The following is a 22071-nucleotide window of genomic DNA, read 5'->3' as shown; positions in this document are numbered from 1 at the left end:
AAATGGGGGAACATCTATTCATTCCTCTTTAAAACGGAAAGCATTATGCTTCATCTTGTCTGGGTTTTGTTATAGTAAAAGCGCAACATTTTATTAGGTGTATATCTAAATTTACAAAAAAATTAACGGACAAAAGTAGGATTTTTTTCAAGAACCACACTCTACTTCAGAAGTTAATAAGGCACTAAATTTTACTTTGACCTAAATCTACAATCTCTGCTTGTAGTTCTTTATGTATTTCAAATACCCACCTGTTCCCTCCCCATCCCTAACTCGGGCTTATCAAAGAGATCCTCAGCTGCCTCACAAACCATTTTCTCCCTGCTCTGTCCCATTTTGAAAGCCTGGGCTAAGTTTCTTCCCTTGCCCATGCCTGAGTGACTGCAAGTGAAGCACAAACCCCAAAACCAGCCAGCAGCCACTCCCAAAATCCAGGGCACAGAGGGAGCAGCCATCAGGCCTTTCTTTTCAGTATGGAATTCTCCAGTAAACAAGGCTATTTTCTTTTTCCTGCAGCACTCCCATCATAGGAGAGCAGCTTCCTTAGAACTTGCAGAGTGCTGCAAAGAGGGGAGCAAAGGGATGCAGTGATTCTGGGAGAAAGTTTCAAAGTACTGCTCTCCTTGTGTAGTGGCATTCTTCAAAAACCACTGCAGAAATGGAAAATAAAAGCCAAGAGCTGAAGTGCAGGCACTGAACAGGCATCTCTGGATGTTCCTGCCAAGTAAACAGTGACATCCGTGGAGCTTTTGCTTCCAATGAGTTTTGCAAAACATTAAAGGGCCTGTAAGAACACAGGATTTCTGTGTTTGCATCAGGAGACTGATTTTGGCAATTATTTCTTAGACTGAAGCAAAATGAAAGCATTCAAATGGCAAAGAACACGAAGGAAATGTGCTAAAAAACGAATATTGCTGGGTAGTTTGAAGGTGAGATTACTGGAATGTCACTGTGCCTTTCCAGGCTGGAAAAGCAGGGCAGATGTGTCTGCAGATGCGGGGAGCAGCATTGTGTCCTCTCTCCAGTTGAAGGTTTTCTTTGTTACAGCCACAAATCCTCACTTCTGCCTGAAGCAGATACCCTTCACTAACACAGGAGGTTGTACTGGGTTTTCTTCAAGATTAAATCTGGCCAAAATTGAATATTGAACCCTAAGAAATACTTGGAAGACTTTTGCCGTTACAACTTCATGCTTTCCACCTAATTGTATTTTAAAACTTGTTTCACACTTTACCAGAAATGATCAGATTTCAATTAACCAAAGCTAATAAAGGGGTAGTTACAAGGAGGATAGAGGGGAAGCATTGATAAGATTTCATTTTTATCCATACGTTGCCTTTATGGAGAGTACTTTGTATTTAACAGTGACATTATTATCAGGACAAAATGGAAAATAACTGATGCCTTTTCTTTAATACCAAACATCATCATTTGTCCAGCTTTCAAAAGACCTGCAAAACGGCATTCATATTCCTGACACTGTTTTGTCATGTTAAATCCAAGCTACTGGGTTATGGGGATGAAAAGATAGTGTGGAATTAAAATAAAGCAAATAGAGAAAATGGGGAGGGACAGTTTTTAAGATCATATATGTTTAAAAAATAAGTGCTAATGTTTATATTTAATACTCCCATAGTTTGTAAACAGAACAGTAACACAGTGAGACAAGCCAAGGACACCAGGGTTTTTGGCAGACTCTTCCGTGTTTAAAAAGTAATTATGGGCCTTTTTTGCTTCCTAGTATCTTTTTTGTCCCCTTCGTCCCTCTGCAGGGACTGAGGAGGAGGATGAGGGTGATGACCTGCTGCTGAGATCTGTGGATGAGTTCTGGTGGTTTCCTCACATGTGGAGTCACATGCAGCCACACCTCTTCCACAATGAGTCCTCACTGGTGGAGCAGATGATCCTCAACAAAGAGTTTGCAATGGTGAGTTAGAGTTCCCAAGAGATTTACTGGGATGCCTTCACTACCATGGCCATGCCTTCCCCACTGGTTTCATGCTTGTCTGTACAATACCTATAATTTACTCAGGCATGCAAACAGAGGCATAAGTGAGGTTAGAAGCTCATCCCAAACCCAGCCTGTTTGTGACTCAAACTGAATTTTGTCTTGGCCTCTCCCACTGACACAGGCTTTCTGCAGAGGGAGCAGCCCTGCCCAAGTATCCTGGCAGGACCATGGGGATCAGAATCAGTGCAAACACAGCAGACAGCAGCTGGCCTAAACAGCTTGAGGCAGCACTTTGTACTCAGGTTATCAGCTTGGGAAACTCTGCTGCAAACATCCTCAGTAAGGCAGGGAGAAAGCTGCAGTGAACCCTGAACCTGGTGTGTGGTTTGGGAGAAATCTTGATGCTGGCAGAGCCAACAAGTGAAGCTGCTGGGTTTCACTGTGCCTCTTTTAATGACCTGCTTGAAAAATGCTCTTTATATAGCTGACCTCTTGCTGATATTGACAGATAATTGTGCTTCCCTTTTCCTCATTTGTGCTCTGAACTTCCACGAGCCATCGTCCCCCTTGCCCAGACCTCCCAGTACTTGTACTATTTACAGCCTCTTCAGGCTAATTCTGCTGGCTTATTGCACATGACAAAGAGAACCTGAAATCCATAAATGCTGGCTTTGGAAAGACACTGTGTGGTCTTTGGTGAGGCACAGAAACGCCAAGCAACCAGAGCTGCTCACAGGAGCTGAGGGACACAGTGGGCCTTTCTCAGCTGCTTTGGGAACAGCAATTCCCCAGCCCTTCCCAGCTCTAAAAGGCCAAACCCCTTTCTCCCATCCCTCACATCAGGAAAAAAGCAGAGGCAAATGCCTGAACAAGCAGTTGGAAGCAATTTATTCCCTTGTTTATGGAAATATTTTCCTACCAACCTTTAAAGAAAATTAATTAAAAATGTCTTAACTGTTTATTCGTTATGCCAGACTTCCTCCCTTGCCATCTCCTGCTTGGCAGGATGGCTTCTTTTCCTTTCTACACTTCTGCTTCCCTGTCAGCCTCATTCCTGGCACATCCTGATCATGCCTTTTGTGTAGCCTGGCCCAGAGACCCAAACAGAGCTGAGACTTGAAATGCAAGAGTAAGTTTTTAAACAATCCATATCGCAAAAATACACAGCCCCTTCATCTTTAAACCTCTAGGGAAATTCTCCTAGTATTTTCAGGAAGCATGGAGTCACCCAGGTCAAGACACCTTTGGGATTAAAATCTATAGCATGGCCTGAAAACAGAGCTGGTAATGGAATCTGTTTGTAACTTCCACTCCAGAAAGATAAAGCCCATGTCCTGAAGGGTAGAGACTCCTTAGGGTGCCTATAAATAAGGAGCTGATGTCAGTGAAAAGCTGCTGTTATTACACTTTTATTTCCTGCTAACATTTCAACAGGGGTTGTATCAACCCCTTGACCTTGAATCTATATGAGCTGTACCATTTACTTATGAGAACATTTCTTTACAAAAGGCTTCCTCTGAAATTCTCTCTTGCGGGAGAAATTCATCTTCCCTCTATGACAGCCTCGCTGATAGCTATCAGAGAGGCCCCAGCCATGACTTCAGAGTGGTTTCATTCCTCCCTGGCTGTCTCATCCTCAGCATCATGTCTTACTTGAGACACAAACTCCCTGTTCTGCAGCTGCACTTCTCTAAGCCCTCCAAGTTAAAGCAAACCTCTTTCCATTATTCTTTGATGTCACAAGGGGGATCCAAATTTAAATTAGACATCTGGAACAATACATAGAACATTTGCTTGATGTTACACATGTTTTGTTTGTTGTCCACTATGTTTATTTAATATTATACTCAGGAGAACACAGCTTGATGCTGATGCCATTTTCTCCTGCATTTCTCATTTATTGACCATATCTCCCCACCTCCTGTTTTGGCTGCACATACAGGTGACACTTTGTGTCAGCTTCTGCAAGAAAAGCTGCAGTAATTATTTGGAAGTGTGATCACATTAATTCCTCACCTAAGGTGCTATTTCTCTGTTCACTTTTTTAACCATGGCTAAGGAGGTAACAAGGTTTTCAGGAAGGGAGAGCACACCATTATATCCAAGAACAATACTCAAGGTCACTGAAGATGCCAAATAGCACCCTAAAGTTCTGTTTATTAAGACCTTTTGTCTCCTCTGGCTGGTAGATAAAAGCCTTGGCTCTGTTTCACATGGCTTTATCCACACCTCCTAACAAGGCTCTGTAAAATGGGAGCTTACAATTGCAGCCTGCCTCAAACAGCCCTGCCAGCGCACAGATAGAAATCAGGTACCGAAACAGTTTTTACACACGTAACTAATTGCTAATTAGGTATCTAATTGCCTTGATCTCAGTGCAGATATGGACACCCCAGCTCATCTGCCTTCAAGGATTCCCTTCCACAGGCATTGCTTGTGAACCAGGAGACTGCCTTCACCCAGAGCCCTCCCAATTGTTCCATGCATCCCTGAGATATTGATCATTTCCACTGCCTCCATGGTGAGAGGAAGAAACTTCCTCGCATCCCGCTATAAATGTCATTGTACCACTGCTCTGGATCTGGCAGGCAGCAGGGGAAGTTTTGCCTTGCAAAATCCTTATCCATGTGTACCTGAGTGATGGCCCCACAGCTGCAGCATGCATAGTCCCATTGCCAAAGTCCTCACTGCCAAATCTCTCATCAAGCACAAGATCCTCAGCCCCAGAGGAGCAAGAGGCAGAGGTTTTAACTGTGCTCAAGTCACAGGCTACCCAAAGCTTTGCTATTCCAATGTCATCCTCTTTATGGAAACATGGATGGTGTGTTCCAGAGCCTGCCTAAGGAAGTGGGAAATTAAAATTATTTTGGGTCTGAGTTGGGTCTGAGCTGATCATGTTTTGTGGTTCGGGTCTTTTTCCTCTATCAGAGAATCCCAAAATCCTTTAAAGACACTAACAAACAAAATCTCAGATTAAATTTTACAAACTGATGATTCCTCAAGTATTATTCTCCTTGTTTATAGGCAATGAAACGGATACACAGAGGCAAAAAAATCACTCAAGGGGAAGTCTCAGATAGCATATATTCCAGAAATAAAGCAAACCAAGTTTTCCCTGCCATCAATAACAAGATATTCCTCTTCCCCCTTTGTACCTCCTTATCTGACAAAAACAAGTAGAATGTATCTAATCCGAAGCCTGTAACTCTTTATTCCATCCCCTGGTTTGTTTGCTCAGTGATTATCTTCTGTGCTCATTTGTGAGTACAAAGCCCAAAGCACAGCAGAGACAGGGCAAAAACTGTCACTGGCTGCATGAGGCAGCTGGGAGCTGACAGGAAGGAGAAACAAAGATGTAGAACTAAACAAATCAATTGAGAACCTGTCTAGCAGCACTCCTTGGCTCCCACCTCCTGCTTACAGCCAGCTGCAGATGCACATTAGCACTTCCTCTGCCTGCACCTCTTGAGCTGCTCAAACCACAAGTACAGCGGGAGCTTTTAATACACCAATTAAATCCCAAAAATGGGAGGGCCCAGTGACCACACAGCCAAGGCAAAAGCATCTACATGCAATGAAAAGAGCCTCATTTGGCCCATTATTAATACCTGTACTTCATGTGGGGAAGGAGAGCTGCCCACTGCCTCTAAAAATGGCCTGTGAATATAAGATAACATCATCCTGTGCAGCAGGATGAGATTTATTCTGCCTCACCTTATTTTCTTCTGAAACACTCATTTGTGGCATCATCTGCTATCAGACAAAGCCAAAAGGTTGTGCAAACTTAGCTGAGGTTGAATTTGGCTTTTTCATCTAAAAAAAGCCTTCACACCTGCACCTTGACTGACTGCATGCAAAGACCTACAGTAGACATAAAATTTATTAAAAGTTTGCATTCTTATTTTCTCTAACAATGGGAAATCATACCTACATTCCAAACTAAACCAACGAGCACAAATTTTGAAATTAAAAAACCCAATGTACATTTTCAATGTAAAAATCAGGCAATTGCTCCTTAGAATACACAAGCAAAATGCTCAGTACAGGTATTTCTCCTATCTTGACACACCAGTATACTCCTCCTTTAACACATGAGTTTTCACTCCCAAAGTAAGTATAATAACAAAATGAGAGAAAAAGAAGAAAAGTGCAACAGAAAACCATTAAAAGGGGACACACAGTATTTATGCTTCCCAGGTAAACTGCAAATAGAACTGCCCAAAGAAAATAGAATTATTTGATCGTTGTTTCTTCTTAACTTCATATTGGCTATCTGGGTACCTGATGTATTTGTGTGATGAGCTATGTAGTGAGCAGGTTTTATTCAGAGACTAACTTGTGTTTTATGTTGAGAAGTCCTGAAAAACTGCCTGATTTGATTTGTGAATGGCAGATCACCATTCCAGCATTCTGGTGCTATGGCAATTCCAGCATCAAACAATCAGGAGATAAACAGGATCTTACACATATTCATCCAGATCCCTACTTTGGGATGTGTCATCCAGAGCAGTGTTCATTGTCAACCCCAGGACACATCTGCCTTACATCTCTGTTTCTGTGTACTCCTACCCCACATTTGGTGAAGGTTTGTCCATAAAAGCTGAGACAGGATATTCAGGTTAACAGTTTGACAGCCTGAGCATCACAGACCTCCCAGGCATGGCAATAAATGGCCAGATTCAAAGAAATCTTTTGATATAGCTTTTTCCTTTTTACATGTCAATGGCAAAAAAAAAAATTAAATAGAGAACGGGGCAATTTACCATCTGTCATTATAGAACTATCCCTCACTCCACCCTTAAACTGACTCATGCCTCTCAAGTAGGTAACAGCATTAAAAACTGAAATTACATTTTGTTCTGAGTAAATGACAAAATAGAGAGTTTGGGTTTCTCTTTTACAGGATCAGTCTGTAACCAGAGGTCTTTACTATAAGGAGTGGATCATTTAAAGTGGTTGCATTATGTGATGTAGGAATGAGTGTTCCCTACAGATGTAACCTCATTTTTGCCAGTGAATCAAAACCCTTTCTTTGTTAAGTACCTGAGGATGCCCAGCAGAACCTGCTGTTCCTGGAATTAAAGTAATCAATGGATAATGTGGGCAAAAGGAAGGATAAAAAAACCACATAAAATCATCATCTCATATTTTAGCCATTTCTCTCTGCAGATCAGTTTTAAAGGAGGAGAAAAGAGCTGATGCGTCTGGTAGTACTGGGAGCAAGATGAATTTGTGTCTTTGGAGGAAATTTCCAAGATAACCTATAAATTATATGATGAACATGCACATATTTCCATAGAGAAATTGAGCTAAATATAAATATTGATAAAATGTAAAAGTAGTCCAAGCTATTTTTTGCTATACTCTAACACCATGGAAAAAATGAGGAGATTCAGAAGATATGCAGAATATTTATTTATTAAACCAGGAAGGAATCTTTCTCCTATGCCAGAACTAGGAAACAAAATCCCTTATATGTCACTACAACATTTTTTTCCATCTGTTTACTAGCTTAGTAAATAAGCAGCAGTGGTTCACTAGATTACCTTTAAAAAGAACCAGGCAAAATGTGTGCAATATGTAATGGAAGAGGAGGCAAATCTATTCCATGCAACAGCAATGGAACATAAACCAGAAGGATTACTCCTTCCTCACTGCAGCCACCCAACTGTAATACCAGTTCTCTCCAGCTCGTGCTACAGTAGGTACAACTCTGTCTAGGCACAGCAGCTTCTCCAGGGCCACAGTGTGCAGGAATACAGCTTTGAAGGACGACATGGGGGGGTGTTCTGTGTGTCCCTAACTTGTCCATCCCTGTGGTGCCCCACCCTGCAGGAGCACGGCATTCCCACGGGCATGGGCTACGCGGTGGCCCCGCACCACTCGGGGGTGTACCCGGTGCACGTGCAGCTCTACGAGGCCTGGAAGAAGGTGTGGCACATCCGTGTGACCAGCACAGAGGAGTACCCACACCTGAAACCTGCACGGTACAGACGGGGCTTCATCCACAATGGCATCATGGTACACTGCATTTCCATGTTCATAGCAATACTACTGCAGGGACTCCAGAGGGGGCTGCTCTTACTGGAGGCCTCATGTCTGCCAGCATACTTAGAATTCCTTAAAATTCCCCGGGATTCAGCAGCTGTAAGGATGCCCAAAGAGTGCATTTGTTAGGCAGTTTAAAAGAGGGGGACAAAAGTCACACAGACTCAGGCAACTGCAGAAGTATTCCTCAGAAACTAAATGTGCTCGTGGCCCTTCACTACCAGCCGAGTCGTGGCTGCACTCTGTGAAATCATTAAACTGCCTAAGACCTCTGTTCCCAGCTCTGCTTCATCTTTATGCATGAAAGGATTAGAAACCCATCACCTGGGAAGGTGAACAGGTGTAAGTAATCTCCTCCAGCACTTCTGCAAGGCTGCAGTTTCAGCTCTGCTCCTGAAATTCCCAGAGGCAGGACTGGGACACCTGCCTGACTCTTAGACCCCTCACGCAGGGGACAGAAGGCTCCTCCCATGCACTTAAAAGTGCACAGAGGACAGGAAAACTTAGCAAGCTCTTTGGCCTGTCCTACCAAGATGGGTGAACTGACAAATATTCCAAGACATTGTTTCAAGTCCCAAAAGCTGCTCTGAATATTGCCTGTGCATACCAAGGGCAAATTGTGATGCCCTAAACAAGGCAGAGGGAGTATCTCAAAACCAAATTCCTGCAGAGCCCAACTACTGCTGGAACAGACTCAAAATCAGCAGTGTTTTTACATGTACCCTAAATGTAGTTTTTGGTTGTCATTTTAACTAAGTAAAAAAATCTAAAATGTTGAATTAAGGGAAACCAAAGTCCTTCCCCAGGTCGATTATGGCACTGCAATACCTGAGTAAGCTGCTGTTCCTCTGTTCCCAGGTGCTCCCTCGACAGACCTGTGGCCTTTTCACTCACACTATTTTTTACAAGGAATATCCTGGTGGTCCTCAGGAGCTGGACAAAAGTATCCGAGGAGGGGAACTGTTCCTCACCATTCTCCTGAACCCCGTAGGTACCTTCTTTTGCTGTTTTTGGATGTGCTGACTGGCAGGGAGGAGGGAGGGGGAAAGGGAAGGAGATCAGGTTGGGAAATCAAAACCAGGACCGCTTGCTCAGAGGTAACAAGCAGTTTAAGAAGAAAGGAGAAAAATGTCTTCTGCCAATTTCCAGCTACAACTGGACCTGCAACAATTTCCGGGGAAATGCATTAATTCCAGCTCCTTATTGTTTCCCAGCCTGAAGCCAGGTCCCCCTGAGAGACATGTCTGAAGCTGAAACTAACCTATGAGGGTAGAAAAAACTGATCTTGTTCATTTCTTTCTTTTTTCCATGAGCTTGGCTCCTCAGGCACTCCTCATACAGCTCAATGGAAACCCCTCAGCCTGAGCCTGATATCATTGCTCCATCACCAGCTCCTAAAAACAGGTTTTGAGCTGCTTAAAAACCGCCTGGTACCATTTAAGACAGGAGCCTAGAGGTTCAAGGAGCAAGGGAAAGAGCTAAACCCCCCCATATATCAATTATTTTTTCTTGACATTGTCCTCCCTCCTTCCCATTGCACCCAAACAAGCTGCACCAGGGACAAGATGAATGTCCCTGTCTTGCCAGGTGGCCTCATTTTCAGTGAGTTTAAACTCCAGTACTCATTGACTCCTCTGCAGAGCTAAAGAAACTTCAGGTGGAGCTGGCTCTCAAATCCAGGTCACTTTTACTTAGACACCTAGAAATAGATTTTTGGTGCTATACAGTTAGATGCTGGTGAGTGAACATTTGGCTGGGTAAGTAAGTTGGTGTCCGAGTGGGATTCAGTGGTCTTAAAGAAATGGGACTTTTCTATCAGGAATTTTTCTCTACCATACACATGACACCTCACTTATGAATAAAACAGATCCCTCTTCTTTATCCTGCCTCCCCATTACCTGCAGTTCTCTCAGGCTGGCTTTTCTTCCCGTGCTTTCCTGAAGTGTAGCTTGGAATTCACACTGAGCTTTATCATACTTGGATGAATATCTGTGCATTTCTCACTTAGGTGAAGATTTCCTCAGATTTGGGCAGTGCAGCAACCTGCAGCAAAGCATGCACAGCTCCTAACCTCACAAAGCAATGCTTAGAACAGCCCAAATTCCTCAGCCAATCTGTGTCCCAGTAACTTCAGAGTGCCCTAGATATTGGTGGTGGTATTTGAAAAAACTGCCATGATCAACTTTTGATTAAACAGTTTTTCAAGAGGTTTATAGAAACTCAGTCCCTTCCTCAGGTCGTGGTTAGCAATTTCAGCAAATGTACTACAAATACCTATTAAGCTCAAATACCAAAAATGTTTGTGCTTCCATGAAGCAATGTCACACAGATGGTTAAATTAGAAAGTGCACAAGGGACATTGCATTGAAATAAAGTTTGCAGAGAGATTGTCAAGGGGATCTTCTGATGGAATTTTTTTTAATGGCTTCTACTGAATGCTCTGTGGCTCAGAGAGATATTTTCACTGTCTAATTTAAGAATCCTAAAGATGAGTCATGTCTGGCAGAGATGATTTAGTAGTAGGCAGAGGAGGGATAAATTCCACCAAGACAGACAGAAATCAAACCAACTTCCTTGGAGTTTTAATGAGGGTTGCAAGAATCCCAGGCAGACCTTTCCAGAATCCAGCTAAGGCAGCAGGCTGCTCAAGTCTGCAGTTTGGGGTACTTACTCTTTGCATAAACACTTCAAAGCAAAGCTCATTAGAGTTAGTGGGGAAGGCTCAGCAAACAGACTGGCCTTGAAATAAACCCAGATAGTCAAACTCTTTCAACCCAGCTCCCCTCTGAAGGGTTTCCTTCATGTGGAGGCTAAGAGCAATAACAAGGAGCTTCAGATGTAGGTACAAATAAGAAATACAAATACCGTTTGGGGCAGAAAATTAAACATTATCTTCTTGGAATTTTGCTTTACTATTTGATTCAAGTGAGAAAAAATTCAGTTTAAAGTTTCTCATCTCCCTTGCCAGACCAAAGCTGACTGTTCAATCAGAGTTAAGTTATAATTATCTTTGATGTTATTTACTATGTGGTTTGACAAACATCAAAACCCAGTTAGTCACTAAATCTTAATTAGAACAGACCTCCCAAAAGCTGTAGCATCAGCACTTGCACAGCAGCAGTGAAAAGAGAGCAACAAAACCACCACACTCACTAGAAAGAAGGGAAGAGGGAAAAATTACATCTAAAACTACAACCAACGAAAATATAAAAAAGCTTTACAAAACTGGTTTTGTGCCCAAACTGATTTTGATAGCAAAATAAAACTTGTGCCAACACTATGATTCTTGTGGCAGCATAAGTATCTCTATTAAGTACAGTTAGATCTTAAGCCAAGAAAAGACATTAATACTCAAAAAAGTACATTGCTACTCATGATGTACCTTCAAAGACAAGAGTGCAATACCAAAGAGCATCTTACAAGAAAATCATCATGTCCTTAATGGGAATGTAACACTACCCAGCTATGTAAATATGTTAGAAAATTCTCTGGTTCTGTTCAGCATTGTGAAAAAAATATTTAGGTTTTCTGCAGGTGTGCAGCATTCCGCAGCTCCAGCAGCAGAGGCAAAGTCAGCCTGAAACTCGTAAAAATTTATTTTCTGTTTAAAACCACGTTGAACAGCATCATGTCATTTTTTCTCTTCCTAAACCTTCTCAATTCTTTACAACTTTTTGCAGTGCTTTGAGATATCTTTTTAACCTTTTGCTTCATTGGGTTATATAAGATGAAAAAAGAAAGCTTATGGCATTTCAAAGGAGTTCAACATTTCAGTTATTCTGAGCCTTTTTAAAATTCTACCTCTCATTATTTGCTTAGCTTAATTGTGCTTTAGAATAACTATTTCTTCTCACAGAATATGTTCTTACAATCTCCCTCCCTCATTGTTTCTTTCACCAGTGCTGTGCCACATTGGTTTTCTTTTAAACCTCTTCCCATCAACTCTCCAGGCACTTCTGGTTTTGCCACACTCTGTAGAGAAACACAAGGTAACCAGCAGTAAAACCAGCCTGCTTTAAGACACCTGCTTTTTTTTTGGAAAGGGAATTTGGTGTGGAAGCTGTGCTATTTTCCCAGGCTCCCATCATCTGCTATCATGACCAAACACAAAACAGGAGGTGGAGAGAGCAAATGGGATGAACAGAGCAAATCCCTCTCTGCTTCCAAATGTAACCCATGAAAATTCAGAATTACAGGCAACCCATTTGTAACAAAGTCCCCAAAACTGAAATACTTGCAGCAACAACAACAAAAAAAGCAGGTTTCTCATAGGCAAAGTTAGAGAACTCCATTGGTGCTGAAGTTTTCTGGGAGATTTTCCACATCCAAATGTCGGGCTCAAAACCGAGTGGGTTCTCTGACCCTGCCCTTCATTCAGTCTCCCCGGGAAGAGTCTGACATGTTTAATGCTTTTACAAACTGTTCTATTTATCACCTCTTGAGCATCCACAAGGTCTCCCACTATCTGTTTGATGGCTCCTTTCCTTTCCTCCCCTGCTCCACAGGCCATAAACAACAGCCATAAACATTTAACCGCCAAGATAAGCTAATAAATACAGCCCTAAATATTATTGCCTCCACAAACAACAGCGAGAGAGTCATTTCTCCTAAAAAAAACACCTCTTTAAACCAGAGAGCTTTTTATTAAGCCAGCAAGTGACAGCACAAAAGGCACCTCAGCCAAGCACTACAGCAAAAATGAGTGCATGGGGCCTTGAGGAGAAGCAGCAACACCCGCGGGCCTGGTTGAGCAGTCAAGTGAATTGGATTTATTTGCCCATGTGATACACGTTTTCCCATTACCTGTTCACCTGAAAAGCTTTTGGATAACCCAGAATCCTGGCATCCCTTTCTTCTCTCCCTGTTACATAGGAATTCACCTGGAGTGACTCTTCCTTTCCCCTTCCTCTCACAGGGTGTTTTTATTCCATCTCCCACTGACTCCTTTCCATAGTTCCACCATAAAAATGGGCACAAGTAATTTTTCTCCCTATTTTTATATGTATAACCTTCCCTATTCTAGGTTTACACCTGCCTCACCACATAGGATGTAGAGTCAGGCACACCTTGCACAGCATTTGGCCCACAAAGCCACCAAAGTATCACATATTCACAACTGACAGATCAGGTTAAAAATGGAAAAGCAGCAGAAAAAGGGCGAAGTTAAGCACTTCTTCAGGCTTCTCTTGCCACTTCAATCAAACACCCCTAAGAAGCTTTAAGCAGAGGTGAAACGTGGCAGATGAATTTCAGGAAGATTAGCTTTTCTTCACAGGAATTTTGTTGTCGAGAGCGAAATCAGACCTGTGATTGAAAGGTAACTTTGAACTCCCCTCAGCAGAAGCTACAGGCAGCCCATAATAACGTACATTATTATTCCAGCTCCCTGGGAAGTGGCATGGGACGCTTTTAATTCTGAGGGCCACTTAAAGGCAGTTCCATTTTTAAACTCTCCCCGTGACTAAAGGGCTCTTGCTCATTCCCAGCCTGTTGGATCTGTATTCTCCACATCCTGCATGTGCCACACTTGGAAGATTTTGTTCTTGTTCCCTGCTCTCTCTCATCACAGAGACAGAGGAGGATCACACGTTATTGCTTTGGCATATTAAAAGCAAATGCAGAGAGGGGTTAATTTATACCTTCCACAAGAGATTTGGGAATGTTATTATGGAACATCTTGAGTGCTGGTAATGTTTTTCTTTTTATTTGCTTTGTTTCTCTGAGTATAGTTATAGAAAGAATAAAAAATAACCTTGGGCATTGTAGGAAATGTGCTGCAACCCAAAAGTAATTCACAGTGCAGTTCAGCTGAGGGCCCTGTGAGCTGAGCATCTCAGCACATTTTGGGCACAGAAAAAATCAGGCAGGCAACCTCCCAATAAAAAATGTCAATATTTTTGGAGCTGCAGTTATCAGGGTGCAGCCCACAGGGACACACGTGTCCCTCTCCAACCTGACAAGAGGGAAAGGTTCATTCCACCAAATGAGAAGGGAGTTTTGTTAACAAGTCACATCAGAATTTATCTCAATGCTCATAAACACACAAATCAACCCTGACCTTCCTCACGGTCCCAAATATTTTTCCCCCCTTGGTAAATCATTATTTTCCCCCCTCATCCCACATGGCTGTACAGAGCTACTACAGGGAAATATTATCCCATGGAAACTCAAGCCTTCAGCAGCACATTTAGAAACTAATTAGCTTGAAACCCAGAGCATCAGGAAAACATTTCAAGGATAGCACATCTCCTTTCCTTCTTTCATGACATTTTCCTGCTTTATGAAAGCTGCTGCTCCACTCCACACATTTTGATATTTCACCAGAATTCCTTCCCAGCAAGTTGGGTGATGGCAGAAATAGCAGTAAACGACTGCATGTCAACAAGGGGGTACTGGGGAGGGAGGGAAATAATCTGATACCTTCATGCACACACCATGCAATTATTTATTCAAGTGTCAGGAGCAAGTCTTCCAGGTGAAAAGAAGCTGACTCAGAATTCTCTGATTATTGAAAATGAATCCTTAATAGAAGTAAATGGCCAAGAACTAAATTTCCTCGCTGTGCTCACCATTCAAATTAATTGGAAAGTGGCTGATTTGAGAATATTATATCCTCTAGTGAACTGAAAATGCTGCCTTTTTTTTCTCTGAAACCAAGAGTGGAGAATTAAATTAACTCTGAGGTTTGTTTGCTCAGAGTAGGCCACCAAACTGGATTAATTAATCATCATTTATGAACACTCTATCACCCAGAGCAGTCAGAAAACTGCTAAGATAGCAACATGACAGTAGAACTGTTATAAAAACAAATGATACATTTCCTGCATCTCCAGCCTATAGCAACTTACCAGGCATTTCTTTGCAGTTCAAAAGAAAATATCCTGGTGAAAACTCTTTCTTAGTTTTTATAGGAGTGCTCAGAATAAACAGAATGATTTATACTTGTTCTGTAACTTGGTGTCCATAGGGAATGCCAGGGAATGTTTCCTTCCTCCACCTGGAGATTACAGTGTCATGTCAGGGATAAAAGACATCATTCATCCCATCATTCCAAGCCTGGTTAGAAGGAGATCTTAATTTACCACATCTCAAAGGAGAAATGGCAGAGAAACTGTCATTTATGGGCACTTATCCCAAGTCATCGTCCTTTGGGCTTCTTTTTGCCTCCATGTCCTTTGTCCTCTACAGCTCTGCCTCATGTTCAGCTTGACCTAAACCAACAGCACCCAAACCCACTGCAATCTGCTTTATTTCCTTAATTTGAACATGGGTTTGTTCTTAAGTCTGAACTGAGTAGATTTATTTCTTTTTTTAAGAGAGACTTTATAGTCGGAGGAAGTCTTTTCAATGAGAAAACACAGATGGCAAGAAAACAAATTCCTGTATCATGAATTTCACTAGAAAATGGAAATAACAAGAGATTGAATTGCTGCAGACTTCTGCAAAGGCTTCCTGAGGCCCACAGATGTGAGTGGCAGCAGCTTTGGCCACAATTAGCTGTGCTGCTGATCACTTACAAAAGTGTAACAAATGAACAGCCATAAACATCCATTCAGATCTTCCACCCTCACCCAGCTACATATCAATTGCACAAATTCATCAGAAGCAGCAGTTACTTTTTTCACAGCCTCTCAAAGAATGTGCTGAGAGGAAAAAAACCTAAAAACCCCAAATTTTTTCTACTAGCAGGCTTTGGGAAAAAAAAAAAGAGAGAGACAGTTAACTAATATATAAAACTAATGGATTAGAACCTCCCAACCAGTTTTCTTCATCTGGGACCCCCCACACCTTGTGGTGCCACAAATGTATATGACCTGGGGAGCAGTGGCTGTGTTGGAATGTGCTCATGATTTAGCCTTCACTTTAGAAGCAAAACTTGGAGAGATAACAGGAAAAAAAATAAAATATCAAGCCTAGCAACTGTATTCTCAGAAGGAAAGGAACAAGGCACAGGATTGTTCTGTCAATACTGAGGAATTCATTTAATCCTGCCAACTAAACAATGGAAAAGCAGAAAGCGTTCCTGCGTAAATGAGAACCAATTTTGCTCTTCCAATAGGGAATTTTAAAACAGCATAGAGGCTCTGCAGCATTTGTACAGCTGTCCCAAGGCCACTTCCCACCACTGCTGGACAGCAGCTTCCAACTCCCATCCTGGGAGCACTCGAGGTGGAGAGCAGACACAGTAATGAATATGGGCACAGGAAATAAAATGGCATTCTGTGGTTTTGTTTCCCCTTCAATCAAAGACAAAAAATATTTCTGTCCAAACATTGACTTTGTTGCTTTCTTTAGAGATATTATATTTGGAAAATATTTGATTATCCTGTCAAGAGCATTAAAGTATAAACAGATGTGCAGAGTGGAAAGAGAGCAAAACTAAAAAAAAGAGTGCGATTTTCAGGCATATAAATGATTTTGTTTCAGCAGCAGAAGGGTCATGAATATGAATAGTGCTGAATTCTAGAGAAGCCATGTGTCATTATTAAAATTAGTGCTTTGTCAACACAAAAATCTCCCTCCCAGCCTCCCCCTAGCCACAGAAGAATCCACGCATTAATTCCTCCCTTCTGGCAAACCTTATTTAAAAAAGCTAAAAACACCAAACATCCATTTCCCCTCAGAACAGTGGAATGCCCACATGACACCCAACTCTGGCTCCTGGGCTTTCCAGCAATGGGCCAAGCAGCAGGAGGAAAGGACATAAAAGGGAACATTGATCCTATTTAATTGTGGAGTGGCTGAGAGGATGAGGTGGAACACATTTATACCTAAGTTTCTTAATGGATTTTTTCACTGCAAGTGCTTGATCGATGGGTAGGGAAAGTTTCAGATACCAGCAGAAAGGAATCAGCCAATCTTTTATTCCCAACACAGAATTGCCATCCTTGAGATTGTGTCGCACTCCAGCTGTGCCCTCCAGAGGCAGGTGGCTAATCTTTGTCCAAAACCAAGTACTTTTAGCTAAAGCTGTGCTAAATTTGGCAGCTACAGGAGGGAAAAAAACCTCTTTATTGTGAATTAATAGGGCTGTGTATCCAGAGCAAGCACACAAACTCTGAGTACAGGATATAGTTTCAAGGCACTGGTTTTTGTTCAAATAATTTTTTTAAAGCCCTTTGTTTCTCACTACTAACTACTGTAGGTTTCATTTTCTATAACACAAGCCTGAATATACAAACATTCCATATAGAGAAAACACCATTCCATATAGAGAAAACACTGTATATCTAAATTCTAGTTGTAAGTGATGTGAAATAGCCCTAGAGACAAAAACCACACAGTGAAATGGTGTGATGGTCCTGCCATTAGTTTGCAAACAATCTGCTATCATCCATGCTCTAAAGTGAGCAGTTCAAACCCATCACCTTTCATCCCCAGTGATTTGGAGGTAGATGACAAAGAATTAAATCCCATTTTACTGCATGAATAATGCATCATATCTGGGGCTTTTTCACTTCCAAAAAACCACTGGAGCAAAAGAAGTCAAAAGAGTGTCCAAGATCTTTTGACTCCATGAAGAGTTATTAACTAGATCTTTTAAATTGGTTTGCAACATAATGAAACTCCCAGAATAAGCAAATACTCATCTCCTACAAGTACATTTTAACATTAAAAACAATCTCATCCATTTCCAAGGGTAAACAAAGCACAACGAGCAAACAGATTTACTTGCATACTTCATTTGGTGCAATAACATTAAATGTCATTTAGCACTCATCAAACAAATGCTCCAGAAGCAAGGTGATATTCTCCAGCAACATTTCCTACAAGTGTTTTCCTTTGCAGCACTTTAAAACCGTTTGCAGGACGAACTCTGCACATTTGCAGGAGTTAAACTAGCAAGGATCTCTTTGTGTTGGCTGGGGTTTATTTTGTGAGGAGAGGATGATTTATTACCTTCCTTATGGTTTCTGGGGTAGTACTTAGAGACATGCACCAAGTTCAGGGTAATTTTAAGATTCACTCTGTTTATGTCAAACATTTGGGGTCATAAAACACACAAGCACTGGAATGCACCAAATCAATCCACAGGAAAAAAAACAATTTGTACAGCTTCCAATCTCTGCTTAGCCCAGGCCCAGAGCAGAATAAAAGGGAAGAATAAATTACCTTTTGTGGCATAAAGTGTGCAGAATGCCATCCCACTGCAGAGGGGCCATGAGGGACATTTTCTCCTAAGCTCCATCTGTCTCCCCCTTGGAGGAGCACTAAAAGCTCCTTGTTAATAATTTAACAAACTGATGGAAACATTTCCAAGCACTGGGGGCTGGTGGTTAAAGAAGCACCACCTTGGCACAGCAAGAGGATGAGAGTGGGAAGCTGGTGGCTTCTCATCCCCTGATGGGCTAGGGACAAGCCTGGGACAGCAGAGCAGGAACCTGCAGGAGAGAAAGCTTTCTCTGCAGGTGGATCACTGCTAAAACCCTTCCTGAGACACACACAGAGGTATTTCAGAACCTATCTCAAGCAAATCTGACCCACAGCCCAGGCTCCAAAGGACTGCTGCATAAACGCTGTCCTCCAGGCCTGGGTTGGGCAAGGCATCACTCAAAACACACCCAGAAACCCTCCAGCACACCAACTCCATTCATTTTGAATTGAAAAACTCAAAATGCACTGACCTGAACATGACTTCCACAGCAGCTTCCAAAAGAAGAAAGCACAACCTCTATCCCACTGTCCTCCGCATGACTTTATAAACTTCTCCCATTCCTAATCATCCCAGACAAGGCTCACCTGGACACAATTATCTCTGTGCAGAGCAAACCATTTACTGAGAACCAGGTGTCCCCACTGCTGCCAGGTGTCCCCACTATTGATAGCTCATTTCTTCAGAATGAGGCTGCTTCAGTCCCCCAAATCTGCCTGCAGCTGTGATCCAATTTCACTGTCAGTCCATCACTCGCCACTGACTACTAAACAGCCAAGTGACAACATTCAGTTTGGTGCCATCTTCATAAAAGTAAATAATGACAATCTACAGGTAAAACAGCCACAAAACTGAGTTTAATCACCTCGTGAAAAGAAAATGCTGGGAAATACATTGGTCACATTGTTCTTATAAACTCTCTTTATTCCTCTGAAATAAATCATGAGATCTACAAGGCAGTGGCCACGTAAAGGCTGATAACAAGAAGTTATATCAGCTTTAAGGAGAAAATGAAGACAGAGATACTTAGCTGAGATACCATCCTTCACAAAGCCTGGGAGTGTTTGTGTCAGAATTTATTCCCTTACTTACAGCCATGCTATTCTAGGCACACCAGCCAGCACCAGGGGGGGACAGCAAATTGGATTTTTGGTGTGCCATGCCTGAAAGGCTCCTCTTGCCCCCAGATCAGCATTTTCATGACCCACCTGTCCAACTACGGCAACGACCGCCTGGGCCTCTACACCTTTGCCAACCTTGCCAGCTTTGTCAGGAGCTCCACAAACCTGAGGCTGCAGACGCTGCCCCCCGTGCAGCTGGCCCAGAAGTACTTCCAGCTCTTCCCTGAGCAGACTGATCCCCTGTGGCAGGTAAAGGCACCTCCTCTTCCTCCTCCAGCTGCAATCCCCTCATTGGAACGAGCATCTCTTCTTCTAAAAAGCCTTTTTCGAGCATGGGAATGTGAGTTCAACACTGTCATCTAACGGTTACATGTACCTGCCTTTTCTACCTGGAATGCCTTGAGCCACGCTGAGCTTGTGGTTACACAGGCTTAAATCCAGGAGGGCACCAAGGAAACCTGTGCAGTTAGTTAGGGCTTACAGTTGCCAAAAGGTGCAGAAAATTTCCCCTATAATTTTTAGCCCAGCTACAAAGGAAGTATAAATCTATAATATTTCCACTGGGCTGCAGCAATTCCGTTCAGCTGATGATTTTCTCCATCATATTTAGTTAATTTTATTCACCAGCAAAGTGTATCCTCTGTTACCTCTGCAAAAGCAGCACCTGTATGATAACTGCTTTGAAGAGCAGCCAGTCCCAACCTCTTCTGCAGGGCCTTTTGTTCACAGGTTTTTATTTTGCATTCATAGGTAGGAGAAAGATAAGGAGATGAATAATATCCCACATTTCTATTTTGTCCTTCCCTTTTGCATTCTCACGTAAATTAAAATTGGCACTAAGCCCCATGCATCCAGAGCCACTCTGACAGCTCAAAAAGTAATGCCTCAAAGCCATCCAGAGGCTTCCATCTGAAGCTCAGATGGAAACGTGATTAAATCAATGTTCCAATCTTTTTTTTTTCCCTTCATTTTCTTTTCTGCTAATGACTGAACCTTGTCCTCAGTCATTCACAGCCACTGTGCACACACTGTGGGATGTTGCTGCTCAGTGTAGGGCTCTGGCATTAGTGCAGAGCACTCAGACCCTGCAGAGGTTTCAGATCCCCAGTGTGATGGGCACCCCCACCTTTTGTCCTTCAGAACCCGTGTGATGATAAGAGACACAGGGATATTTGGTCCAGAGACAAAACTTGCGACCACCTGCCCAAATTCCTGGTGATAGGACCCCAGAAAACAGGTAAGGAGCACAAGGAGAGCTTTTAAAAGTTTCTACAAAGTCAAAGGTGCTTTTTTAACTTTTCAATATTTCCTAATGGTGCCTCTTTTCGTTGTCATAGGAACAACAGCCCTTTATTTATTCCTTCTGATGCACCCTTCCATTATCAGCAATCTCCCCAGCCCAAAAACTTTTGAGGAAGTTCAATTCTTCAATGGCAACAACTACCACAAGGGAATTGACTGGTAAGAAGAATGACAAAAACGAGGTGTCCATTCTTAATGCATGGAAAATCACAGTGGAACAGTTCCAGGAGTGGGTGTGACATCCCCTTAATTACTGGATGAATTTGTTATGCTGGGAATTATCAGATGGAAAGAGAATCTAATTGGTAATGATGGGGCATTTAATCAAGCCCCTAATTTTGTTTAGACATTACAGTAAGAAGTTTCTGAGTTTTCACACAAATGAATGCAAGAGGCAGTTCTGTCATGAGTTCTGTCTTCATGCTGAATAACATCTCTGTCTTGTCATAGCTGTAGCTGCACTGTTCCTTCCAAAGTGGCTTTTCATGAAGTGAGGTTCCATTTATCTCTTCTCAAGGATCCATCCAATCAATTTTAAATGGAAAAAAACATTCAAAGCCAAAATTCAAATCTTGCATTCTGAAAGCGTCCAAAAGCAAAGATATGTCAGTCCCAAAATGAAGTACTTCAACAATGTTAAAATTAAACAGTTTGACATTTAAATGTTGACATTAAATGTTGACATTTTGAAGCTTTTCCCATTTTTTTTCTGCAGCTAAAACTGAACTCACACCAAACTGGTGAAAGACATCCCTTTGACACTGAAGTTATTAGCAAAAATCCCATCCATCACAGGAAAAACCTAATTACCAGACTTCATGAGGGCTTTAGCTATTACCAGCACCAGCCAAGAGCCAAGATGCACTCGGCATTACTCCAGTCTGGGCTGAGCTAAAAAATTCAATTTTGCTTCTTGAGAATTATGTCTGAAAATTCCCCTTGTCACCCACCATGAAATGGGAAGCACGGGGCCGTGACCCTGTTGTGCTGCTGCTCATTCTGACAAGTCTCTTCCCCTCCAAGGTACATGGAATTCTTCCCCACTCCTTCCAACACCACCACCGACCTCCTGTTTGAGAAAAGTGCCAACTATTTCCACTCTGAGGAAGCTCCCAAGAGAGCTGCTTCCCTCATCCCCAAGGCCAAGATCATCACCATCCTCATTGACCCGTCGGACCGCGCCTACTCGTGGTACCAGGTATGGAATCCTGTGTCCCCAGGAATGCACAGCGGGGCCACTGCCAGGGGATGCTGGTGGTATCAGTGGGAATCTGTGTCCTTGGGCAAGTAATGGGAGTTGTGGCACAGCCTTGGCACCCCGTGGGAGCAGGAGGGTGCTGGATGCCAGGTTTGCAGCTGGCACCTGTGACACCGGTGCCAGGAATGATGAAAGTTCCCAGCACAGAGCTGCCACCAGCTGGAAACAAACAGTTTAATCTCTACAGCTGACAGGGCACAGAGGGAGAGCCCTGCTCCATGCCCAGGGAAAGGAGCCC

At 42.5% G+C, this 22071-nt stretch overlaps 1 protein-coding gene across 1 annotated transcript in view; it reads left to right on the top strand.

Annotated features, from left to right (window-relative positions):
• Positions 1–22071, top strand: part of LOC115902959 (bifunctional heparan sulfate N-deacetylase/N-sulfotransferase 4) — a 64588-nt gene that overhangs the window by 34382 nt on the left and 8135 nt on the right. Inside the window, exons 4-10 of the mRNA XM_030946964.1 lie at positions 1773–1927; positions 7787–7972; positions 8858–8986; positions 19340–19522; positions 20414–20510; positions 20611–20734; positions 21599–21773. Coding sequence (XP_030802824.1) covers positions 1773–1927; positions 7787–7972; positions 8858–8986; positions 19340–19522; positions 20414–20510; positions 20611–20734; positions 21599–21773 — 1049 coding nt within the window. The remainder of the gene's footprint in view (positions 1–1772; positions 1928–7786; positions 7973–8857; positions 8987–19339; positions 19523–20413; positions 20511–20610; positions 20735–21598; positions 21774–22071) is intronic.

The sequence above is a fragment of the Camarhynchus parvulus genome, chromosome 4 (assembly GCF_901933205.1).
Source record: "Camarhynchus parvulus chromosome 4, STF_HiC, whole genome shotgun sequence".
Taxonomy (NCBI): domain Eukaryota; kingdom Metazoa; phylum Chordata; class Aves; order Passeriformes; family Thraupidae; genus Camarhynchus; species Camarhynchus parvulus.
The sequence above is the reverse complement of the archived record's forward strand: the minus strand, read 5'-3'. Positions and strand labels throughout refer to the sequence as shown.